Source organism: Anolis sagrei, chromosome 3 (genome assembly GCF_037176765.1).
Source record: "Anolis sagrei isolate rAnoSag1 chromosome 3, rAnoSag1.mat, whole genome shotgun sequence".
NCBI classification, from domain to species: domain Eukaryota; kingdom Metazoa; phylum Chordata; class Lepidosauria; order Squamata; family Dactyloidae; genus Anolis; species Anolis sagrei.
In genome coordinates this window covers 199567948-199588341 of record NC_090023.1, presented here as the reverse complement: position 1 = coordinate 199588341, position 20394 = coordinate 199567948, and the positions used below count along the sequence as shown (strand labels likewise).

The 20394-nt window shown below is 38.2% G+C and overlaps 1 protein-coding gene across 1 annotated transcript in view; it reads left to right on the top strand.

The window, feature by feature from the left end:
- The window catches only part of LOC132770144 (uncharacterized), a 282948-nt gene that overhangs the window by 192784 nt on the left and 69770 nt on the right, over positions 1 to 20394 (top strand). The window contains exons 46-47 of the mRNA XM_067466268.1: positions 7143 to 7209; positions 7559 to 7830. Of these exons, the coding sequence (XP_067322369.1) occupies positions 7143 to 7209; positions 7559 to 7830 (339 nt within the window). The remainder of the gene's footprint in view (positions 1 to 7142; positions 7210 to 7558; positions 7831 to 20394) is intronic.

Below are 20394 nucleotides of genomic sequence, written 5' to 3'. Positions count from 1 at the left end.
TGTGGTTAATTTTTGGGGTAAGAAGTATCAATATTTGTGCTGATGTAGCATATCATGTCTTTATTTTAACAGATCCTTCACCTCAGCCTGAAAGTACTACTGGTAAGATGTATATCACTTGCTTATGGAAAAAAATTAAACCAGACACTCCATATATGCCACTTGTTTATGAAGTAATGATTAAACCTGTCACTCAATTCTAAACTTGATGTAACACAATCTATGGTTTTCCAGAATCATTTCTGGATGTGCCTCCATGGTAACCCCTTCCACAAGTTTGCAGTATTTTCTGGAATTATTGCAGTTATCAATATTTGTACTGATGTAGCATGTAATGTCTTTTATTTTAACAGAAATGTTACCAACTACAGCTTTTCCACTTCAGAATGAAACTACTGGTAAGATGTATGTTACTTGTTTATGGAATAAAAATTAAACCAGACACTCGGGTCCAAACCTGATGTAACACAATACATAGTTTTCCAAAATCATTTGCAGATGTATGCCTCCCACTCAGGATTGGGATACTGGCATGGGAGAAGGGCGACTTTAATTGGGGGCAGCTGGTTTAGTGTAAGGGTTGAACTAGTTTTTTTGTAGCCCAGTCTTTGGTCATACTGATTGAAAAATCAAATCTATAGACTTTACATAAATCTATTACTTGCAGGAAAAGAAGCCTTATGTTAGTGTTGTAAAATGTGTGGCCCAATTATTGCGACATAATACATTCTTCACATTCTCCCTCCCTCATTTTTGATACTTTGAAGCAATACATCATTTCTGGGCTAATTTTAGGTTTTTGCTTATTCTTGTCTTAATGATCTTCTTAACTCTTTCATGTATTATGCATATTGGATTCCAAGCTGATTAAAGGGATTTTCTGACAGTCCTGGTCTACAATGGATCTTAGATTGGGCATATTTATTATATAAAGTCTGGAATAGATGTGCTATAATTCTATCTTTTTTAATCATAGGATAACTTTTAGAGGATGTTTAAGGACCTAATTTAATGTTTGTCCATCAAATGAGGTGGAAGATCATATAGGATGTAGTAGATTTAACTGTAGAAGTGCTAATCTGACATAGATTGACCCTTATTTTTCTCACATTTGCAGCTTTCATAGTTTCTAATAATACAAGTTCAGCAACAGTTTCTTCAAGATGTAAGTTCAATTCTCTCCCCATTGAGTAAAATATGCTTGTTCAAATTTGAGCGAGAGATCTAGCTCCAAACCAAACCAACTCCTCTGGATAGATGATCTGACATTTGGAAAAGTTAGATGTATGTTTAGCAGCAGCCTCTCTCACAAGAACAAACCGGATACTCCATTATTGCCAAAGTCCATGACATTCCATCTGTCCCTTCTCATTTAGGAACCATTGTACAGAGAGGTGATTTCTTGTTCCTATTCCACTTAGTTGCTTCATGAAATTTCCCCTCCTGGTTATGTTGCCTTGCCAGTGTGCTGTACTCAAGTTTAACGTAGAAATAAATACACATTTCAGGAGACAATTAAAACATATCACACCCCTACTCTGGTTCAACTGCTGCCTCCTGAAAAACAACCACAACAATAACAACAACAACAACAAAACTTTATTTATATATACCACTCTATCTCCTCAAGGGGACTCAGAGCGGTTTCCAAGTAACATAATCAATACATACAAAGAAAACGGCATAAACATAAAATTAACAAGACAATATAAGCATTAAAAACCACAATAGCACATACATTTAAAATAATCCTGCCTGTTCAAGGCAGTTTAAAAAGCCGGGCCAGGCTAGTGCGATTTTAGAGGGCTCGGAAAATTAGATAGAGACTATGGCTGTACATTTCCAGGGTAATTGGTAGAAAAAGATATGGCCAATTTCAACAGTGTCTGGGGCAGAGCTACAACTAGTCATTCTCAAAGGTTTGTTTAAACCACCAGGTCTTCAGGCTCTTATGAAAGGAGGGGAGGGAGGGGGCCTGTCTTATTTCTCCAGGAAGGGCATTCCAGAGGCAGGGAGCCACCACCGAGAAGGCCCTCTCTCTTGTCCCTACCAACAGTGCTTGTGACTTTGCAAGAAGTGACATTAGAGCTTTCATTTCATGAAGCTCTGATGCAAGGAATAATTTCTTAGGATTGATAGTGGAAGAATGACTGTTTTCTCACATGACAGATATTTAATAGTGAATTTTGGATAACACTAGCATTTGTTAATTATTTGACAGAACTGTTTGAATGTGATTGTGAATTTCTAGTAGTAGGAATCAAAAATTAATTTATTAATGAGGAATGTGTCAGTAGAAACAACTATTGTGAACTTACACACAGACTATGACTGTAACTACAATCTATAGGACACTTCTATCCAGCTATATAGATGTGGTTTCACTTGTTGATTCTACTGATAATATCGAGTTAGATCAGTGTTTCTCAACCTGTGGGGCCCCAAATATTTTGGCCTTCAACTCCCAGAAATCCTAAAAGCTGGTAAACTGGCTGGGATTTCTGGGGGTTGCAGGCTAAAACATCTGGGGACACAGGGTTTTTTTTCTCTTTCATGTCAGGAGTGACTTAAGAAACTGCAAATAGCTTCTGGTGTGAGAGAATTGGTCATCTGTAAAGATGTTGCCCAGGGGATGCCCAGATGTTTTACCATCCTGTGGGAGACTTATCTCATGTCCCTGCATGGGAAGCTGGGGCTGACAGATGGCAGCTCACCCCCGCTAACTGGATTTGAACTGCTGACCTTTTGGTCAGCAGTCCTGCCAGCACAAGGGTTTAACCAATCTTGGGGCTGCCTAGATTTAAAACGCAGGTGAGAAATATGTGCCTCTCAAGATGGTGCTGAAGCACAGTTCTCAATTTTTCACCACTGACAATGTTGGCTGAGGGAATTATAGTTTAGCAACACTTGAAGGGCTGCAGAATTCCTTGCCCACTCGGAATGTTTGAAGATTCTTATATACATTATCTTAACAACTACTCTCTAAAATAGACCCACTGTACTCTAAATATTAATTAACAGCATATTTGTACAGGAAGGGTAGGGAATCACTATATGTTGCGGGCAATCCAGGCATGTAGCCGGGGGGGGGGGGGCTCGGGGGGCTTCAGCCCCCCCCCCCCGAAATTTTCATGGTGGTCCGCAAAAAGGCCTTACTGGTGCATTATTTAAACTGTTATGCTTATTCATATCATGATCTGATCACCATACTCAATATATCCCATATGCATGGGGGTATTGGGGTAATGATACAAAAGGTTTGCTAGGCTAGACCCTCTTTCACTCAGACTCAGCCCCCCCCCCCCTGAAACTCAGCCCCCCGAGCCCCCCCCCCCTGAAAAAAAATTCAGCCCCCCCCCCCCCGAAACGAAATCCTGGCTACGGGCCTGGGGCAATCTGTAGAGGTTGCTATAAAGGGAAGCCTGTCTTTGTTTAGAAATGGCAAATGAGGAGACAGACTAAGAGTGCAAACTGTAAGCACTCATATTCCCAATTCAGACACAGATTAATTGAGGTCTGAACTGGTAGCATGAATGCTTTCAGTCTACTGGCAGTCTTATCTACTGCATTATTCAAATTTTAAAGGCTTGCAAGAAACAAAGGAAATGTCAGGCTGACAAGCAACAGTGCATTTCCCAATCACACACCCTTTTGCATCTGGCTTCAACAAAGCTTTGCTTGTTTCTTAAAATAGCTTACATGATGCTTTTAAACAGAGGCTGGATGCTCATCTGTTGGGGGTGCTTTTCCTGAATTGCAGGGGGTTGGATTAGATAGGCCATGTGGTCTCTTCCAACTCTGTGATTCTATGCTGGAACCTAAAAACTATGGTTTAAAGATTTCCTTCTAACCAGGGTATCAAACCAGGATCAGAACATTATCATTTATTACACTAAGATGAGTATTAGGCATGTGCAACCTGGTTTTAAATGGTTCTAAAGTGCTTACAAAAATTGGGGGTGCTGGTGCTTTGTTTCTAAATTGTTTCTAAAGTTTCGGTGGTGAAAATTTCAAAACTCTAACAAAACTTTCAAAATTTCACCACTGTTAGCTCACCAAATTTCAGAATATTTGACTTATCCACTGATTTTTGGAGAATTTTCAAAGTTGTTATAAAATGTTTTTTAATAATAATAAAAATCTGTTACTGGTTTGAAACTGTTATATCCTGTTTTATTTAGTGGTCTTTACTCCAGAAACTTTATTTTTGAAGCAGAAACTTTATTAAATTGGTGGAGACTCAACAAACCAAAATGTGCTATAGGGCAATGTCCCTTGCACAAGACAAAGTTTTTGCAGTGTAATAAACTTTTGCTATGTTTTTATGACAGAACCAATTAGGAACTGCCATTTATAATGAAATTTTGAAAGTTTTGTTAGAATTCCGAAATTTTCACCACTAAAACTTTAGAAACACTTTAGAAACAAAACACCAGTGCCTCCTAGTTTTGTAAGTACTTTAGAACCATTTAGAACCATGGATTGCCCATGCCTAATGATTATGTCTCCCCTGGCTTAAAACCTATTTTCATTGATAAAGTATTACCCTCAACTGAAAAAACATCCAACCACAGGTATTTATGAAGTGTGTACAAACATGAACATATTTTTCACTACGTATGCGTTTTTACAAGAAATTACATATTGCTTTTGATAAAGTAGGCTCTTAGTCTATCAATGCTATCTCACAGAAAAGTTCCAGAAAATGAAATATTTCACTCAACCCACAGGTTGAGAACCACTGAGTTAGACTGTGGTGTGAGCTAATATGCATAACATGTATCACTTGGCTCTGCTTCGATTCACAAATACTGAAACTGTCTTTGTTGGTTTGTATTAACAAATAGACAAGTCTATATGTTAAAAGGAAAAACTGGAATAGATTGTTTTCTTTACAAAACATGTCAAATCAAAAAACTTGATGACATAGTACCATGATAGATTTTCCTTTCCTGATCTGTTTATATACAAGGCCAATTCAACAAATAAGCAAAATACAATTATTTTCTAAAGTCATATATCTGGGGTGCTATTAAGAGGCAACAACTTCTCAATTGTTTCATGAGTACCACAAAGCACATCATTAAAGCAATGGAGATTTCTCTTTAAGCAGCTGAAATGAGGCCCCAAGCAAATTTAGACCTGGTTGTACTGACGTCTATATGTACTCACATTACACTATTAAAATTTTCTCTATCCCATCTTTCAGCACTCTCGTGTTCTGGAGAACACATGACTGCACGCATCAAAAGAACCTATCTTCGGTCACTAGGCTACAATGCATGGGAAGTATATGTAAATTCATCAGACTCCCGCTGTAGACCCCAGATTACATATGAATATATTACCTTCTATTTACCATTCAATGGTTGTGGCACTCACAGACAGGTAAGAATTTATTCATTCCTTTTTTACAGTTGAAACTGTGTGCCTATTCATGTGTCATTCTGACATCAGTGTATCCCTTTCATCTTAATTATTACGGTCTCCTGTATGTAGAGTGAGATAGTATGAAGTTGGGTATCCCTGCTGCAATGAGCTGGCATTTGCCAAGAAAGGGGTGGCTTGAGGTAGAACCCTTAGAGTCACCGTTCCAAGTGGCACAAGAGTGGAAAAGGAATTATTGGTCTATAATATCAGTTCTATATAGGTAGAAAGAGGTGTATGTAGTCATACATAGGGTGCCATTAATAAGCTCAGTAGAGAAGCTTTAGTTAATCTTTCAGCCTTAATCAAAGAATATGTAACCTTATGAACAGTAACCTATAGGAATCTGCGGAATAGGAGGCAAATCTCAGCCCATCTCCCCTGCTGTAACTTACAGGACATTGGCATTGAAGTACCCTCTAAATCAGTGGTTCTCAACCTGTGGGTCCCCAGGTGTTTTGGCCTACATCTCCCAGGAATCCCAGCCAATTTACCAGCTGTTAGGATTTCTAGGAGTTGAAGGCCAAAACATCTGGGGACCCACAGGTTGAGAACCACTGCTCTAAATGGATTGAGGGGAACTGCAGCATCCACCCCAGAGGACTTGGTAGGCTGCACTTCTCCCACATGGAGAGTGAGGGGCTTCACATTTAACATCTCATAGAATGTAATTAATATTGACTATTTTTTTCAGCATGTAACCTTTGCAACTTTCTTCTTGCTTTAAGGAAATATTTGGAAACCTGTTTGCCATTCAGGCCTCATTTGTAATGCAAGACATACTATGCAGAGGAGTGCAGCAAAAGGCCTATTTTGTATTGGGGGCAATATACACACCCTCCATCTTTTTTTCTGGTTGTTTTTATAGTTTAGGTTTATAATTATAGTTTATAGAGTTATAATTCATCAATTAAATTGTCCATTTGCACTGTAACTCTAGGGAAGGGAGGAAAAATACTTTTAAATCACATCAGAAAACCATGCCCCACTTTTAAAAAACCACCACTTGAAAATTCCTGGTATAAATTCCTGTGAACCACCCTGAGTCCCCTTCAGGATTGAGAAGGACAGTATACAAATACCGAAATTATTAATTAATAATAAATAAACAGATCCATATAAACATAGATGAATTGATTGTATGCAAAAACAAGAAAAACTAGCAAAAAACTTAGCAAACTCCAAGGAACTATATTGTGAGAAACTAGATAAATTTGGAACAGCCTTGAGATAATGCTTTAATTAGATATAACTATAAAATATATCAAAACTTTTTAATAGTCAAAAGCTGGATGTTTTATAAGGCAAGAAAAGAATTGCATATATTTTGACATAATTTGTCTTTGTTTTCTTTTTTTCTCCCCTCCTTTTTTATTTGTTTGTTTATTAGGAGAGCAATAACGAAACCATCATTTACTCCAACATCATCAAGACAGAAGCCCCTGAACATATCATTACAAGAAAGAGGAACTTTCAGTTTCACATCATGTGTGAAATGAGTGCAAACACCATTGTAGAAACAATGTTTGTTGCCCAAAATTCTGTTGACATTACTGAAAAACATCATGGCCATTATGAAATGACTCTTAGATGTTATGAGTCACCATCTTACTCCCATCAAGTTTATGGCTTTCCCTATTATGTTTCAATTAATCAGGTGTTATACTTTGAAGTTATTCTTGACAATTCTGATCCAAACCTAATCCTGTTTTTAGACACGTGCAAAGCCTCTCCATATGCTCATGACTTCGAAAATTTGACCTATCCCTTAATTGAACATGGGTAAGTGTTTCAAAGTCCTTTACATCCTCTGGATTATTCTGAAGGAAGACTAATGTTGATAGACACACTAGATATAAATTGGATTGTGACCAACTTTAGGTTTCTGTACCTCTTAGGTGCAGGATCCTAATCAGATGTATATTAGGTGTCATTTCTAGTTTTGTACCATTCCCAAGCCTAAAACAGGGAAACAAAATTGCCCCCACCCTCTAAGGGACAAAGTCTCCATTTTGGGATGTAAAGGGTGTGTGAAGCAAGGTGCATATGCTGTCCCAGAACTTCTGGAAGCTGCCAACTAAACTAATCTAAACAAAGCAGACATAACTTTGATATTTTTTTTCTTCCTCAGATGTGTACAAGATTCTACCTTCAAAAATCTGCATCCACCAAACAAGAATGCAGCTCGCTTTGAGTTCAATGCCTTCAAGTTTGTTGACCAACACAATGAAGTTTTTTTGCAATGCAAGCTGGTCGTATGCATGGCAAATGACTACTCTTCCCGATGCTACCAGGGGTGCTTAAGCAGAAAGAAGAGGAATGTAGATGAAGATCAGGACAAAGTGGATGTTGTTTTGGGACCATTCAAGCGCCAGGAAACACTTCATGAAGACAATAGACAGGGTAACTCTCTGTATAATTAACACAACTGTTCTAATAGGTTTTCCAAAGGAATTTCAAATAATACAAAACCAAATGTTTGGCACTCAATAAAATATTGAATATGATCATATTTATCTCTTAGGACACAATTGTATTAGTATTTATATATTCTACTATCTCTTTTATTTCAATTTTTACCAACCAAGAGCATAGGAATCCATCAGAGAATGTCAAAATTCCTTTAACCACCTAAACATAGACACAATGATATGTTTATTTAAAGTAGCATAAGACACACAGGAAGAAGACACTCTAAAAACAATTTTAGTGAAGACTTATGATATGTAAATGTGCCCAACTGTTTTGGATTCTGGCCAGAGTCCCCTTGGGGAGATAGGGTAGAATATAAATAAAGTTTTTAATAATTATTTTAAGGGGAATAATGGGAATGCTAGTTTTAATAAATTGCATAAAGTGTTGAGAAAGAGCTGGAGGTCAGTTTGCAAGAATCCACATCCTTTCCTTTGGAAGAAGGCACAACAACAACTGCTAAATTTATTGGAATTGTGTAAAAATTGTTCTACACAATGTTATTTTTCCTTAGATTTTTACTTAAGTGGCTCAAATGTAACATTTTGCACATTACAACCCTTAATACATACTACAGTACTTAGTTTTTTTTTAAGCTGAGTTTTATGTGTGTTCATTATTTTTTCATTTCCAAATATGTGAACTATTTCATTTGAAAATAGAACAGGATGGGAACTCATCCGATATAAATACTTGTATTGTGAATATTCGCTTAACAATGCCATCAAATGATGAACATATAGAATTTGTCCTTAAATGAAACTTTTGAATGTATGTTCTGATAGTACTAATGGGCATATTTTTAGATTCTATAATACATTATTTAATTCTATGTTTTTTGTTTTGTTTTTATTTTTTACAGAATTGGCTAAAAATGTGAATCCAGGGAAGGATGAAGCTTTCAATCCACTTACTGTTGCTACTGTAGTTTTGGCAGCTATGGTCTTTGTGTTGTCTGGCTTTCTTCTAAGCAGTAAACTAAGAAGAAAAAATTATCAACAAATTTACTGATGCCAATACATCGTTTATGTAAACAGGCTCTAAAAGTTCATTGAGCACTTTCGACATATAATCTGAAAATGCAACTGTAAAATGTACTTTTTAAAGTGATTGGTTATTTCCCCACAGTAAATTCTTGAACATCACATCAGCAACATGGACCTAGCTATTGTATAGGTTATAGCATCAACTACAACTAAGTTAAGACAAGAAATTGGGCTTTAAATATTTGCTTTGTTATAAAATAATGTAACCTCATGGCTAGGAAAATTGTGACCTTCAAGATGTTGTTGGACTGCAATGTCAACCATGCCTCATGATTAAACTTGAGGGAAGTGCTGTCTTTAAACATCTTATGGAATTTTGGTTGTCATCCTCTCCATGTTGTATTAAAGTTCTATGTCTGATGCAAATTTTGTCATCATAATTCTACATTCAAATATTATATGTGATTTTGTGTGTTTGTGTGTGAGTCAGGAGAAACTGCAAGTCGCTTCTGGTGTGAGAGAATTGGCCATCTGCAAGGACGTTGGATATTTTGATGTTTTACCATCCTTGTGGAAGGCTTCTCTCATGTCCCCACATGGGGAGCTGGAGCTGACAGAGGGAGCTCAGCCTGATCTCCCTGGATTTGAACCGCTGACCTGCTGATTTAACCTACAAGAGTTTAACCCATTGCACCACCGGGGGCTCCTATTATACGTGATTACTACATACATTTGATATGCATTATTTCATGAGGTTTTCAAAGTAGTCATGTTAGTCTCATGCAGCAAAAAAAGAAGAGGAGGGGGAGGAGCAGGAAAAAGAAGGAAAGTAGCAACACCTTTAAAATGAATTCGTTTTTTAAAATTTTTTTAACTTGAGTTCTTATAGATATAAATCTACTTCTTCAGATACAGTACAGAGTGATATCCAAGTCTCAGGACATTAAGTATACCTTTGGTATCTTTCTGAAACCTATTACATTCCATCTACTCCCACAACTGTGTAAATATGCTTTATTTCCTGGGAATGGATATCACTCTGGACTTAATACGAAGCAGTCAATTTATATTCACCAACACTTAGGCTGAAAGAAAATTTCGTTAATCTTAAGGGAGTGCTACAATTCCTTTCTGCCTCTCAGTCCTTTTCTTCTTTTTAAATATCCCATGAGGAATTTGTCAAGACCTTTTCATAAATTTGTGATTTTAAAAAGGCACATGGCAATAATTCTTTAAATCTTTGCACTATATAAGTAAAGGTAAAGGTTTCCCCTGACGTTAAGTTTACTCATTTCCGATTCTTGGGACTGGTGCTCATCTCCATTTCTAAGCCAAAGACCTGGCATTATCCATAGATACCCCCAAGGTTATTTGACCAGCATGACTGCATGGAGTGTCATTATCTTCCCACAAAAGTGGAACCTATTGATCTACTCACATTTGCATGTTTTCAAACTGCTAGATTGGCAGATGCTGGGCCTAACAGCAGGAGCCCCCCCCCCCCCACTCCCCAGATTTGAACTGCCAACCTTTCGGTCAGAAAGTTCAGCAACTCAGCGGTTTAGCTTGCCACTATATAGGGAAACATATTTCAATTACTTTAATTTTCACATTTATGTTTGGTAAACTTTGATTAGTATTGTATTATCTGTCACATTTTTTTAAAAAAAAATGGCCTATAGCCTGAATGACCTTTGAGGTCATTAGAAAACCTTCATTTTAAGCCACTTTAATACCATTCAGACAAATAGAATCAATAAAATTGTTTTCTTTATTGGATATTTAGCAATGGGTCTTACAGACCAATTGTTCTCTATGATACTAATATCACTTGTAAAGCAGAATAATTTCCAGGTACTTGTGGATGTCTGTGATCCCCTGCTTGATAACCACAATAATGGCAATAATTACAACAGACACCATATTGCATAATAAAAGGCCACAACTTTATTTGGTTACAGCTTATCAGGGTTGGCCTCCCAAATGAGTCAAGAATCTCCACAAGCTGACCTCCTTGCCATCTGGAATAATACAATTTGGACTTGAAACAACTGCTAGGGGTTCCCAGACTCAGTCTGTCTCATGGAATACCTGGCCAGGATAATCTTATGATATACCTGAATGTGATGCAGTGTGATTACCCTGACAGGCTATACCTGGCCTCACCTCATCTGTTGGCCAGCGTTCCCTGGTTTGGGACCCGTTTTCAACTGCCAGTGTCCATTTTCACTGTTGGATAACTGGATCCAAGAGCCATGGCAACCTCCACACAGCCCTATATCTCAGAATATCAAGGCAGGAAATTCCACATTATCAGAGTGTGGATTCAGATAAACCAGTTCAAAGCAGATACTGTGGAATTTCCTGCCTTGATATTCTGGGATACAGGGCTGTGTGGAAGGGCCCTATATTTCAGAGGAAAGAACTAGTAAAGCCAATTCTGAGTGATCCTCAGAATTGGCTTTAATAATTTATCCCATTATATTAAAATACATACACCTCTACTACAATTTATACCTACACATATGTATGTCAGCGCAAATGTACAACGTGGTTCATGGAACTCTTTTAATATTTTAGTATTTTCTACAATCCTGGTGATTTCATAACCCAGTTAGGAATAGCTGAGTACTCAATTACTCAATTATACATTTCACTTTCATGATGCCATGCCCAATGTCCTTGCCATTTAGTTTAAAGGCTGCTTTTGCACACTGGATAGAAAGAAAAATAAACATTTCCTCAAAGAGCTCTTTGTATGAAGGCATTGTTCATTTATATTCTTTATAAACTGTTCACAATGTAATATGCCATAGGAAATGCAGTCTCACAGATCTTCAGAAACACAGAGATGGACAGATAAAATGGGTAGGTCAAAGATGTCATGCCTACCTCACCAAATGTTATTCTGGCCCCCAATCTCATCATTTCTGATGTCAGAAGAGCTACTGGAACTGGTTTTATCATAGCTCATTGGGGTGTATTTTATAAAGCGTCCATGTTATAATCAGTCACTGGTCAGGATGATGGGAAAGCATAAGGGGGTGCAGAAGGATTGATAACTTCCCAATACTCTTTCTCCTGCAGGCAGGAAGGGCTAATGACAAAAAAAAACTGAGCCAGCTACTAGTAGACCTCATCACACTAGAGAAAAAATCCACTTAAAATCCAGTTTCTGCCTCCTGCAGAATTCTGGGCTTTGTAGTTTAGGAAGCAACCTTTAACACCCTCACTAAACTACAAACTCCAGAATTCTGCAGAAGGCAGAAATCAGATTGTAAGTGGATTTTTTTCTCTAGTGCGATGAAGTGGATTACCCCTTCTGGTGTTTGTAGTTTAGTGAGGCTGTTACAGGTTGCTCCCTAAACTACAAAGCCCAGAGTTCTGCAGGAGGCAGAAACTGGATTTTAAGTGGATTTATTCTCTAGTGTGATGAGGCCTACTAAGAGTTTAAGGCATAGCTCAGCCAGGGCCCTTCCACACAGCCATATAACCCAAAATATCAAGGCATAAAATCCCACAATATCTGGTTTGAAGTGGGTTATCTGAGTCCACACTGCCTGCTTACTTGTCTGAACGTATTTCCCTCTACGTTCTGCCTCCAAATTTAAGATCCACCGGGGAGGTCCTGCTCTCGGTCCCACCAGCCTCACAAATGTGTCTGGTAGGGAGGAGGGACAGGGCCTTCTCGGTGGTGACCCAGCGAGATCAGATCGGCGTCCTCCCTCCTTTCCTTTAGGAAAGAACTGAAATCGTGGTTTTGGCTAGCAGGCATAACAGAACTTTGGACATTGAACTGGACCAAATGATTGTTATAACAATGGAAATGGATATATGATTGTATAACTAATTTTATTGTTTTTAATATAATGTATATTTATGGTTTATATTGCTGTTATTTTGTGATATTTGCGACATCGAATAGTTGCCAGTGTTAGCCACTCTGAGTCTCCACTCAGGGGTTGAGAAGGGCAGGGTAGGGTTGTAAATAAATAATAATAAATATATCCCAGTTCAAAGCAGAAAATGTGGAATTTTATTCAGTTGTGTGGAAGGGGCCCCTGTGGCAAGATGGAGAGGGGGAAATGTGAGTTAAAGAAGCCTATCTCTTTTGGCCCTTAGCTGTATACTGAAACAATTCAAAACAGCATAGCCCTTTACCTTTTGGTAACTGGTGTCCTCTCATGCTGTGTGGGCATTCAAGATGCAGCCAGCTACACAATAGAATTAATGTGGTTTAACACAATTTTAACTGCCATGACTCAATGCTATGGAATGATGGGATTTGCATTAGCTAATCAGTTTAAGAACTCTATCAGTTAGCTGCTGATAAAATTCTCACTTAAGAACTCTATCAGCAGCTAACTTTCAAAATGATATCACAAAGACAAAGCATACCTCTTTTTAACTTCAGGGTGAGATAGAGGTGAGCCCTTAAGGTATCCACTGTACTAGGGTTTTTGTTGGGTTTTTTTTTTTTACTTTTTGAAATTGATGCTTCTCTAATCAACCAGATAAAATAACAGAACAAGTTGCCTGATTATAATTATGGTGTATCTTAATGATCTCCTGCATGGGTAGGTCAGATTCTATATTCTCATGGGAAAAGAGGACTATTGGGCAACACATGTCATACATAAACATGCAGAAATACTGAACAGAGTTGAAGGAAGGGGACAAATCATAGCATAATCACTGGATATTAGAAGTCCAAACAAAACTCTTCAATACGTATTGCACGTTTATCTTCCTAAGGCAGAATGGTCTTCTCTAGCTGTTCAAAGATAAGGGCAACAGAAAACTTTAATGTTTTAGTTGCAGGGGGAATAATCTATTCCATGATTTTATTAAATAGCATGAAACTATACGGCTCCTATATTCTTTCCCTCATTTCTTCCAAGAAGAGATCTGCTACAAAAAAAGTGCTTTCCAGCACTGCTTTTTCCATGTGAAGGGAGAAACAATGATAATTTTCTTCCCCCTGTGAATTAGCTAAGGATAGCCATTAGGGATGTGTGATCCATTAAAAATGGTTCAAAGGTATTAACAAAACTGGGGGGAGCTGGCGATTCATTTCTAAAGTGTTTCTAAAGTCTACTTAGTGGAAAAATTCATTACAATAATGGGAGTAACGACATTTAGTTACTATTTCATTACAGTAATTGCACATGCACATAATTAAATTACTATAATTGGGGAAGATTCGAGATTTCCTTTCTCCCTCATGTTTACAGCTATTGGGGTGAAACTTGCTACAATGGTAGAAAACATTTACTACTATTAGTCCACCAAATTTCAGAACATTTCACTTATCCACAGATTTTAGGGAATTTTCAAAGTGTTTATAAATATTTTTTAAAAAAATACAAGAACAATCTATTTGAATTTTATATACAATTTGCAAGATAACCAGGACATCAATCCCCAGTAGTTTCAGAAAGATTCACATATCTACAGATTTTGGGAGATTTCTAAAAGTTTAAGCAAGAACAATTTATCCCCCCACCCCCCCAATGTGACAACAGTAATTCCCTTGAATGTCTGTCTGACTTTATGACACACAACCACATAACTTCCACTTAGCACAGATTTATGCTATTGCTTACTTACTTTAGTTCTCTTTGCAGATTCAATAATTTTGTTTATTATTATTAAATTGACTCTAAACGGCTGGCTGCTGCACCCTGATGCTGAGATTTGCATTCTGGGAAATGTAGTTTAGGGTTGGGGCCTTTTGCATTCTCTGCTAGAGGGGGTCTTGCCTTCCCAAACCACATTTCTAAGAATGCTGTGTTCTCAATCTCCCACCCATTAACTTTAGTCCCGCCCACAGTGCCTTCCTTATGGCAATCAGGCCAAAGGAAAAGGGTTGGTATTTAAAACACTTTATGTTCTCTTGGCTTTACCAAAGTTACCTAATGGTTATACAGAAAATTAAATTGGCATTGGGAGGCATCCAAATGTTACAGAATCTTAACAAAAATAATTGGTGAGTGTTTCCATTTTTAAATTTTTAAATCCCCCACCATTGCCACCTTTCCTGCATGTGTCTAATATCAATTCGTATGGACGAATTTCATGAATTTTTATCCAAAATACAAATAAAAAAGGAAATTATACACACCCCTAGTAGCCATGTGCCCTATAAAACTTGGTATTCATTTTGAAAGACTGTCAGAAGACCATTAAGAGGTAAAGCATAGACTTGATGTGATCAATCAATATCGGGTCGAAGTCTTCTCTTCCTTAATGAGGATCACCTATTCTTAAACTTAAACCCATTGAATTAAACTTAAACCCTTTGAATTTACATCTAAGCACATAATTTGGTACATGAAAAATGATCCAAATCTTTGGTGCTGCATGTTCTCTTTCCTGATGTGTGAATACCCTAAATTTGCCAGATCATATAGAAAATATCTATACCATCACCATGTCTTCCAGGTGATTGAATTGACATGGATATTTTTCAATACAGTGGGAAAAACCATAAAACTTTTTCAACTATTCTCTATCACATAGAAATGTTTTTGGTGGCTTCCATGATAAACCCTATCACTTTCTTTTCTATAAGTGTAGACAGAAAATCCTGGTTGGTCTTTAAAACAGCTTTAATTTCATCTCAGGTCTGATGTTTTGTTTATTGAAAGCAAAATATGACATGTTGATACTTTTATTACAATCAATGTATGTAAAAGGTTCTTCCACTGCACACGTTATGACTATAAAGGTTACAGCATTTACAGGGCAGTACACTGAATTGAATTATATTGCTATGCACTGCTAATTCTGAGCAAATATATGTATTATCTTCATAATAAAATATTTGTTCTTATTGGTAGGGACCCAATGTCCTGGCCGAAGAGGAAGGATGAAGGTCAAACAACCAGCCACCTGTTTTAAGATCAGTTGTCAATGTTTTTATCAGCAAAATAGAAGGTTTTATAGTAACAGCTATTTGATAGCAGCTATTGGCTATTGGATACCCTGGTGGTACAGCGGGTTAAACTGCCGAGCTGCTGAACTTGCTGCCCAAAAGGTCAGCAGTTCAAATCCAGGAAGTGGGGTGAACTCCCACTATTACCCCCAGCTTCTTCCAATCTAGCAGTTCAAAATCATGCAAATCTAAGTATATCAATAGGTACCGCTCTGGCTGGAAAGTAATGGCACTCTATGCAGTCATGCCAGCTGCATGCCCTTGGAGACATCTACAGACAATGCTGGCTCTTTTGGATAAGAAATGGAGATGAGCACCAACCTCCAGAATCAGACATGACTAGACTTCATGTCAGGGAAAACCCAAAAATTGGCTCATTACTTACTGGATTACGCACTCAGTAAGCACAATAAATTATTCCAAAGAAATCCTTTCAGCAGAGAATTAAAATCATTTGGACAATCATTCTGAAAAATGTTTCCTCCATGTCTCATGATTCCTGAGTCTTAAAATCCTAAAAATTAATTTGAGAATAAGAAAAACACACTATGTTTCTAATGTGAGCCCATAGTCAAGAATATTTTTTATTCAATGCAAGGAAGTAATTGGACCAAGGCACTCAAAGACAAGGAAATGACTTCTGACAATTTGTTCTTATTTAGATCTATGTGTTTAATGTGAAGACTGAAGGGAAAAGAAGTTTAGAAAGAAATGAAAACAATAGGTTTTCCTACACAAAGCAATGCTCACAGCAGGAGCAGAATCCCGGCAGTAAACTAAAACAAGGCCCTTTGTTTCATAGAGAACTTGGAGGGATGTTTTTAAAATAGATGTTATTACAGGAAACATTCAATGGCTGTGCCAAGGACAGAAAGGTCAATCTTGATGTCACCTCCACCCTTTTCGCATTTTGGCTTATTTAAACTTATCTATTATATTTGGATCAATGACTAAGCACATTTAGTTTTGTCAATGCCTATGAAAAATACAAAAAAATCAATTATCTATTGTCCTTGGCATCTGTAATTTAATTCCAGTAAAAATATCACACGCAAAGTAAATGTTGGCACCACTGACATCTGATTATTACATGATGTCTCAGAACACACAAAAAAGGTTTTAACATCATGTGATCTGTCCACAGTGCATGGCAGTACTCCATTAGTATTGGAACACATTAGTCTGATTCTTAGAATCAAATAAGGTCATAGAATCATAGTGACTGCAGAGACCACAAGGATCATTCAGTCTAACAAAAATACACAATTAAAGCACCCCCAGCAGATCTAGCCTCTAGTTAAAAATTTCTGGAGAAGGATACTCCACCACACTTAGATACAGCAGCATCTTCTACTCTTGAACAGCTCTTAACTCTTAATCGGGATTTTCTTCCTAAGGTTTAGGTAGTTTTAATCTGTTGCTTTATTTCTGATGGCACTTCCACACAACCCTATTTCCCAGAATATCAAGGCAGAAAATCCCACATTATCTAAGTGTGGACTCAAATAATTTTGGGCCCTTCCACACAACCCTATATCCCAGCATATCAAGGCAGAAAATCCCACACTTTCTGAGTATGGACTCAGATAACTTTGGGCCCTTCACACAACCCTATATCCCAGCATGTCAAGGCAGAAAATCCCACATTATCTGAGTGTGGACTCAGATAACTTTAGGCCCTTCCACACAGCCCTATATCCCAGAATATCAAGGTCCCTAGTCTCTAGAGCAGCAGAAATCAAGCTTGCTTCCTTCTTAATAAGGTATCTTTTCAAATGAATTTAAAATATGACTCTCTTGTTCTTTCTTAACCTCTTTTCGGCAAGCTAAACATACCCAACTCCCTAAGCCATTCCTCATAGGATTGGCTTTCAAACCTTTGACCATTTTGGTTGCCCTTCTTGAATTGTGATGCCCAGAAGATGATTTGCATGGTGAACAATATCATCTAGTTTTTCACTCTGAAAAACAATTATTTGGGACACTTTCACACTACATAATATGGCACTATGATTCCAGACTAAAAGTCATGTCTCTGTCCTATCTAATCATAGGATTAGGTTTAGGATGTTGTTGTTGTGTGCCTTCAAGTTTTTTCTGACATGTGGTGAGGTCGAATGCAGAACTCCCTGCCTTCAAGCTGATCTGACCTGCAGCAGAGAGTTCCTCAGTTCTCCAACGCCCCGCTTGGGCCAACCGCATGAACATGGCCACAGCAGCAGCTGCAACTCAGAAGCCCTTTTCAATTCTTTGCTTTTCCTCCTTCCTAACATTGTAACTAATCCCCCCAATAAAAAGTATCAATTAATTGTAAGCTCTCTCCTCTCCATAGTGTTACTTTGTGTCCCTTTACTGCCTCAAACTTCTCTTTCCATAAAACTTTCCTTTCCCAGGCTGCGACTTTCGTGTCCCAGGGAGGCCGAAACTGCACTCCTTTAAACCGTGGATTCGGAAACCCCCTCGACCCCCAAATCCACGAGTCAAGGGATTGCTTCAAAAATGGTGCCATTCTTCTCCTGGGAGAATTCTAAGACTAATGGCTATCTCGATTTCACTCCACTGCCCCTTCCACCCCGGGAATAACTTTTTTTGTCCCTAAAACTTCAACCTGGAGCCCAGCTGCTTTTCCAAGGATGTTGCCTCGTTGCCACCATTTTGTGGATGCCCAGGGAGCCTGTTGATCTTGGGCCACTGTCACAGTCACCCCAGAGGAAGCCCGAGATGTCGACAGGCCACCTGGGTCCTTGATATGGAGAGATCTGTAGTTCTAAAGATGGATCCTGATCTTCAACATCAACAGCCGGCTCATAGGGACTCTGTGGATACTGGGACACCTTTTTCCCACTTGCCTTTTTTGGATTTTACAACTTTGGACAACTTTCCCAAATTTTCAAAGACTTTTGAAAACTTTATGGAACTTTTCCCCAAGCCCCATGGACTCCCTTCTCATGGTCAAGGGATGTTATGATTTTATGCTTATGGACTTAATTTTTTGGACTCTGATGGGTAGGGTGGGTGCATATGAAATTCCCTTATGATTTATTATTCCTTATGTATCTTCCTGATCCCTGTGTGTATGTCTGTACATAAAATAAGGGAAGCCACCCTTTCATGACCTCCAGCATGACATCGGCCTTGGGTAGCCCTTTTCCCAAGGCATCTCCCTATTGATTCAAGGTTTTGAACATAAGACTGATTGCATGATAATAACCTGGTCCTCCCAAGTCTCGGAGCAGGACCACTTGGGGGAGCCTCTTGGTAAACCAGTCATCTTCCAACAAAAGGCATCCTGCTTTCAAAAGAAGCCAGGATGTCCCAGCTTCCTTCCCTTTTGTCATTTCCCCATGGACCGAGGAAAACATAAGACAACACAATGAACTCATATCTGTGACCGGGAAATATCGGGGCTGGGAAATTGTGCCAGCCACATCTGCATATCTCAACCTTTCAAGAAACTTGCCCAGCTTGAGGAATCTATTCACAGATTTATCGCTGGCCATTTGGACACATTAAGTCACTTTAATTCAATCATCTGGACATTTACTTCATTGTTCTTCCCAAGGACCGCCTCCTCCGCTCTCATTGGCCAAAAGCTCGAAGCGGCACCGGCTTTCTGATTGGCTGAGGTGCTGCTTCACCGGCCGTGCCTCCCCTCCAGCTGATGACGACAGCCAATCAGAGAGATGCTGGCTGAGGGGCGGGGGGCGGGAAATTTGAACTTTGACAGCTCTGTTTTTCTATAAAAATGTAATAAAATTCACTGCATGTATGTCTCTCCTGACGAACTATCGCGGTTTGACATCTGTTCCAGCTGGACGAAATAAATACAACTTGGTGGCTTTTCTTCAACTTTGGTGAGATTTATTTGGGAAAATTCAGGAAAAATTCTTGGGGTTTGTACCTTAGTGGGGCTGTTAAAGTCCCCTCCCTAAATTACAAACGCCAGAATTGTGCAGGAGACAGAAACCAAATTTTAAGTGAATTTGTCTCTAGTGGATTTTTTCTCTAGTGTGATGAGATCACTATTGCTATAAAAACAATATTAAAAGATTGATGTGATCAACACTGAAAAAAAAATCCTAGAATATTTGCATAACAAAACACTAGGTGTAATTGCAAAGGTATTTCTTGAGTGTTGAAAACTGACCCTACCACTCAATGCCTCTCCAGAACAATAACCATCAGTAATTGTCTATTTCCAGGGATATAGGTTGTGAAATGAAAATATCACTGACTTCCTTGACACACCGATTTGGAAGTTCAAGAAGACAGATCAAATTGCGTAATACTTATTTTCCGGTTCAGGTTGGACTCTTATAAATGCTGAAACATCCTGCTTTTTTTAGATCAGAAGAAATCCTCATGAAAAATGGGTGCCCTTAAGCTTTTATTGGGGATGCTGCTTGTACATTCCGCACTCCAACAAGAACCAGGTACTTTGTAATATTGCCTTGAATTTTGGTGTGAGTCATTAGGCCATTAAATTCCAATAAATATGAGATTATCTGAAACTAGTAAACAGGTAAATCTAATCACAGTAAATATACTGGAAAACAAAAAATAAATAAATAG